At 37.4% G+C, this 6,367-nt stretch overlaps 1 protein-coding gene across 1 annotated transcript in view; it reads left to right on the top strand.

Annotated features, from left to right (window-relative positions):
- Positions 1–6,367, top strand: part of TMEM45A (transmembrane protein 45A) — a 25,979-nt gene that overhangs the window by 12,983 nt on the left and 6,629 nt on the right. The window contains exon 4 of the mRNA XM_006890017.1: positions 470–615. Coding sequence (XP_006890079.1) covers positions 470–615 — 146 coding nt within the window. The remainder of the gene's footprint in view (positions 1–469; positions 616–6,367) is intronic.

Genomic DNA, 6,367 nt, shown 5'->3' with positions numbered 1-6,367 from the left:
TCTAGCTAGATCATCCAGTGCAATTTTGAATAGAAGTTGTGAAAGGCCTTTTAAAAATTCCTAATCTAAAGGGAGGAGTGGCAATCTTTTACTTTGATTATAATGTTAAGTATAGATATTTGCTTATTTTATAATTATTTTAAGGTCTAATTTTGAAATAATGACATGAAACTATGCTTCTTAGAAACTCAGGACAGTCTCTGAAAATCTGTCCCTAAAGTAAGCATTATCCATGCTTTAAACATTAATCTTTAATGGTCCTTTAAATTTACTTTTTGTTGTTGTTGTAAAACGTGACCTGTTATAAATTGTCTACACTAAAACGGTAAGCACGACTTGGTGTTTTATCTATGGCCACTTAGATAATGGAAATGTATCATGCTATTTCTCCTAGGAATCTAGCATTTTGACTTGAATCATCTTTGGAAATGTGATTATTCTAATGTGTGCTTTTAAAAATAAATTACAGATTGGTTTCATACTGTATTCCCCCTATGGAGGTCTTGTATGGGAGCCAACGGACCATGACAACCTTCTTTTCCTCACCATATGCTTTTGTTGGCATTATGCAGTCAGTCTTGTCGTCATGGGATTGAATTTTTCCTTTATCTCCTGGTAAGTGTTGGACTAAAAATTCAAATAAGATGTCATTCCTTAGCCTCTCAGAAGGCAGTTTTAACACAGTGGAGAATTTTCTGTGAACACTGAAATCCCCAGAACAAAGAATAGATGCTTGTTAAAAGTTGGGGTCACTCAACACACTTTGTCTCACAAAGATAGATATTGTATAAAACCATCATTGTAGAATGAACATAAAGATCCAAGAGAGGTGGGAGAGGGTGGAAGCAGAGGGATGAGGATGTGCAGGGAAAGAGAGGGATTAATCATGGGGTTGTACAAGTTGATGACTGGAGGGGTGAGGGAAAAGGAAAGAATTTTTCTTGAAAACAATGTATTTGAATTTTGTAAATAAACTAGTAGGGGGGGGAAACCCCAAACAACGGTTGGGATCACTCAGAAGTGCCTCTGCTGTGCCTCTAACCTTTGTGTATCCCTTCTGTGAATGCTTTTGTGCCCTCAGCCCTTTACATTTGCTATTTCCTCTTCCTGAGTGGTCATCTCCACATTTCCCTTGAGTCCATGTAAACTCTAAATTCAATCATAGAATCCTCACAAGTTAGTATCCTGTTAAATTTGGCTATGTAATTAATTTTACATTTACTCTAAAAGAAATATTGTATTGATACATGTTTTAGCACAAAGGTGGGAAGTTCAAATCCACTGGCCACTCTGCAGAAGAAAGATGGGCAATCTCCTTCTGTATAATTTACAGCCTCTGAAAATCTGCTGAAGGCTCAGCTATGAGTCGGTTCTAACTCAATGACAACACATTTTTATTGAGCTTAATAAGGGTCCTGGGAACAATAGAAAAGAGTGTGAGTGACACACATTTTTAGCTTTGCTGCTTATCACTTGTATAACATTGGACAATTTATTAAACCACAACTAAATCACAACTTCACTTGCAAAATGGGGAAAAAATAATGCTGCCAAAATAAATCATGTATTTAAGCTGCCTGGGAAATAATATGAGCTCAATAATTGTTGCTGTTGTTGTAATTTGTCTTCCCTTTCTCCTACTCCTTTTTACGTAACAAATAATGAACAAAGGATAGATTCTGTATGTGAGGCTTAGTCCTCTTAGCAGAGACTGCAATTATAATACAGTAAATAGAATAAATCACTATTTGAACTCAAAGACCAGCACATAGTAGAAAATCCAGCTACAACTTGAGGGATGTGCAAGAATAGCAAGGGACTATATAGTTTCACTTTCTAAGGTATCTGATATCATATGACAAATGCCTTATCAATACCAATTCCCAAGCATTCAAGTAACCAACCTTTTAGATTTAAGCACTGTTAGAAATCTTGTATATTGGCAGTATGGTAACCTCTGGCTATGGGCAGCTATTGAGCCCTTGAAATGTGCATTGAGCTACATAAACTTTAAATAGTCAAATGTGGCTAATGGCTATCATATTGGATAGTACAGATGTAGCAGGTACCCCATATTTCTAAAATGTAATAAAAGCGAGGTCTCAATTTCTACTATAACCAGCTTTCCATGTTACCATCAGAGGAGCTTTTGCTACTGGACCTATGAGTGAAGAAACCATCTCCTTTTCTAGGTTCCAAGGTTTTTTTTTCTAGGTTTCAAGATACCAGCCCACTTTGATCATGCAGTTGTCTCTTTCTAGATGTGTAGGTGGTTTTGTGTTGTTATTACATGCTGTTGAGTCAAAACTGCTTTATAACGGACCCTCTGGTTTTGACTTGAGGCTGTTAACATGGGAGGAGATTGCCCATCTTTCTCTCTCGAAGCTGGTGGATTCAAATCATATGTTTTTGGATTGGCAGCACAATTTCTTAACACTAACTTACTAGAGCTCTCTTGAGTGCTTGGGGAATTCTATTTTTCATTGTCTTGATTTCTAGCACTCCTATTCCATTCCCATGAAGCAAGATCATGAGCTGGTTGTTAAGACTGGTTCCGTCATGGAGTGAAACTTGGCTTCTTCTGTCATTCTAGGCTGACATCTGGGTCTCATCTCCTGCGGGGCTGGGCAGCCTCCAGGAACAAAGCCAGCATTCAAGAAGGCTCTTTACCTCAGGCCAGCTCTGCTCTAGAGCCAAAAGAAGACTACTGTCTCTTCCTATTTCAAAAACCTATAGATACCTAATCTCTCTTAGGTATCAGTACTGCTTCTGCATTTATTGTTCTCTAGAAATCAAAAACTCTGTTTTATTTTTCAACTACCACCTCCTCTTCACTTCCACCCCACTTCATGCACCTTATTTTAAACTTTTGACCATGAGATTTTCTCTGCCTGTCATGTCCACGTTAAACGCTCATCTTTTCTAGGAAACTTTTTTTTTTTTTAATTTAGGTTGTTTATTTTTCATTTCAATGAACAACCTTCTAATCCATCTCTTTATGAATTTTTAGTATTTCTTTTAATCTCGAAATATCTTTAAGCAATTGTGGTATAACTTGGTGTATTTACTATTAACTCATGTGTCATATTCATGTCTGTTGGCTAGATTGTGGCTGCTTGAGGAAGGGAACCTTTTCTCATGAATGTTCTATGCTTTTCAGTTTTGCTATCATCATAACGTTCTTGAAAATATAAGAAAATATATTCAATGATATGATATATTTTAATATAAATCTAAGAACATAAAAATATGTCCTTTTCATTGAAGTTACATGGCAGGCTAACCAGACCTGCAATTATAAGGAACCTTGAAAACTTGTTTGTCAGGCCTTGGCTGGGGAGTTGTTTGTAACTTAGTCACAGTTGATGATTTGTCAGAACAGTAGACAGTAATTTGTTTGACAAAGCACAAAACAAATAATGAGAGTGAAACTGGATTCTGGAATTAATTAGTTTCCACTAAAATCTTTGAAAAATGAAATGGTATTTCCCAGCTTTCCAGAACAATGATGCAAAGTTGGTCCCATTCAGCTCCATGCCTGCAGTATTGACTGTGACAGCTTATAGGCGAGTGTGAGACTCTTTTGTGTTACACTGTGTTACATGTTTTAAAACCACTGCAGGTTACACAGAACCTATTCAAAAGCCTCCCTGGGAAGGTGGGACATATTACTTATTTTCAGATTGGCTTTCTAATTAATATTTCACATGAACAATTTAAAGGGCAATGCAGTTGCTGTTACGTACCATCAAGTTTCAACTGACATGTAACTGATCCTCCAGTGGGTTTTCAGAGGCAGTAAATTGTACACAGGAGGAGGTTACCCATTTTTTACCCAAGAAACAGCTGTTAGGTTTAAACTTCATGCCTTTGGATTAGCACTGTATCTCCTTACTGCTAGGCCATTGGAGCTCAACCCAGAATGAGAATAGAAATGTTTCATTTACAATCAAGGAGCTTTGTTGTGCTGCTATCCAAAAGGCTATGAGACTTCAGCAGTTAGGATTCACCAGCACCTCCACAAGAGAAAGATGTGCAGTCCTCCTTTTAATATTTAGCCTTAGAAACGTGAGAGAAGGTCACTGTGAATTGGAATAAATTTAATGGCACCAAGTTTTGGGGAATATACAGTCATGTTCTAGTTTCTTGGAAGTATACTCTGAATTTCAACTCTGCTCTTATGTTGAAAAAGAGCCAAGGCATACTCTGATCCCAGTTCTTTAACTTGTGCCTTTCTAGTAACTGTTGTTGTTAAGGGCCATCAAGTCGTAGATAACTCATAGCAACCCTATGAATGAAAGACCTGAACACTTCATTGTTTCTCCAAGTTCATAGAGTTTCTGGAGGCAAGCTATTTCAGAAGTGGATGTCACTCCTGTTTTAATTGGGGAGCTCCACCAAACACTGTCTACCATGGGTAACCTTTATCGCATATGACACATCAGTGTCACAGTGTTTATTATCACAGTAACCATGAGTTACTGCTGTACAGCAAATGGACAGACCAGGGCTATACCACTTAGAAGAATGTTTGACCAAAACCAATTAAAACCAGGCCTGAGGGCTGCAGATTAAAATCACCTACCTTTGGCTTGGTAGCATCACTTTCTATCCACTAGGCCAACAGAGCTCTTTCTATGATTCACAGCAGTTCTGTGAACAACAGATCTAACCCTTGCCCTATCCTATGCCATCTCCACAATCCGAGACACCCTCGAGCCCATTGTTACAGTCACCATATCAATCCTTCTTATTGAGGATCTTTTCTTCTCCAACCTTCCACTTCTCTCAGCATGATGTCATTTTCCAATGACTGGAACCTTAAACTGTTGTTTGTTGTTCTGGTAACTAGTAATTAGTTTATTCTTCCTCTTTATTAATCACGCTTCCTTCTGTCCCTGGTGCCATTTCTGGTTGAGCAAGTACAGAGAACTACTGATGGCAGATAGAGGCTGATTAAGTTATCTAAGGACATCCCAGCCAGCTTGGTGGTTTGTAGAACAGCAGCTACAACCCAGAAAAGGAGGAATAGGACACAGAAGGAGTCAGTAAAACCTTTCAATGGTTAATTTGTAACATCTTTATTTTAATTTGCCCAAGAATTGTTGTTGTTGTTGCATGCCATTGAGTTGGAACTGACCCTTGAATGGGGTTTCAGAGCTAGTCAACCACACAGGAAGATACTGCTCATCCTTCTCCCATGGAGCACCTCCTGGATTCGAACTGCCTGCCTTTGAGATTGCAGCTTCCTACAACCAGGCCACCAGAGCTCACTCAAGAGTCATTAGTGAAACATAGTAGGATTTCCCTTTTTATTTTGTCTCTTCGGATAAAAAAAAAAATCTTGCTCAGTTGCTCTGTAATAATGACATTTATACTTACAAAAGTGTAAAAAATACAATTTTGTAGATATTTTTTTCCTAGAAATTTTATTTTTAACTTTTTATTGTGGTTTGGATGGAAGTTTACTAGAGAAAATAAGTTTTTCATTCCACACTTTACATACCTTTTCTTTTTTTTCTGGACAAAGTTTAGATTTCAATGCTGGTTGGACAATATTGGTCTTGTATAATGTACAAGAAAAATAGTCTGGATGGGCATAATTCAATGATGATGAATTTTAGAAAACATTAAACAATGTGAATGAACGGTAGTGTGAAACAATGTATATGAACTTTGTAAGCAAACCAATATAAAATAAAATTTTTTAAAAAGTTATTGGGGGAAAATACACCTATGTTGTACAATGTATAACTATGAAGGTTTAAAAAAATGCCATAAAACAGTACTGAACTTTTAACTTAGTTAAGTTGTGCTACAAACTCAAAAGTCGCATTTCTCTAGTATTTAAAATCCACCAGAGGCTCCTCAGGATAAAGATGGACAGTCTTCGAGTCTCATGCTATTTATAGTCTCAATGGGAGCATCAGCTGTAAGTTGTTCTACTCGAAGGCAATGAATTAATGAATGAGAAGACTTTTTAACCTATCAGTTGCTTAAAGAGTTGCGGACATTTGAAACAATGTCGATATTTAATTGATAATCAAGGAAAAGGATCTCAAGGAGTTTCCTTTGACCCTTCAGGAGCCCTGATGGCATGTAACATCATAAATGCTAACCAAAAGATTAGAACTTCAAATCCATCACTTGCTTTTTTGGGAGGAAAAAAATGGACAGTCTTCCCCCGTACACTTTTACAGCCTTAGAAATCCAGTGGAGGATTGCTATGAATCAGAACTGATGCAACAGCTTTGGGTGGTTTTTTTTTATTATTATTATTAAATTTTATTAGTTTCAATGAACATTCCCAGGGATTCTGGGCTTTCACTCCTTCATTGCCGCACCATTCTCTCCACCCTCCTCCCCA

The sequence above is a fragment of the Elephantulus edwardii genome, unplaced genomic scaffold, assembly GCF_000299155.1.
Source record: "Elephantulus edwardii isolate Elephantulus edwardi_28Jun2011 unplaced genomic scaffold, EleEdw1.0 scaffold00085, whole genome shotgun sequence".
Lineage (NCBI taxonomy): Eukaryota > Metazoa > Chordata > Mammalia > Macroscelidea > Macroscelididae > Elephantulus > Elephantulus edwardii.
The sequence above is the reverse complement of the archived record's forward strand: the minus strand, read 5'-3'. Positions and strand labels throughout refer to the sequence as shown.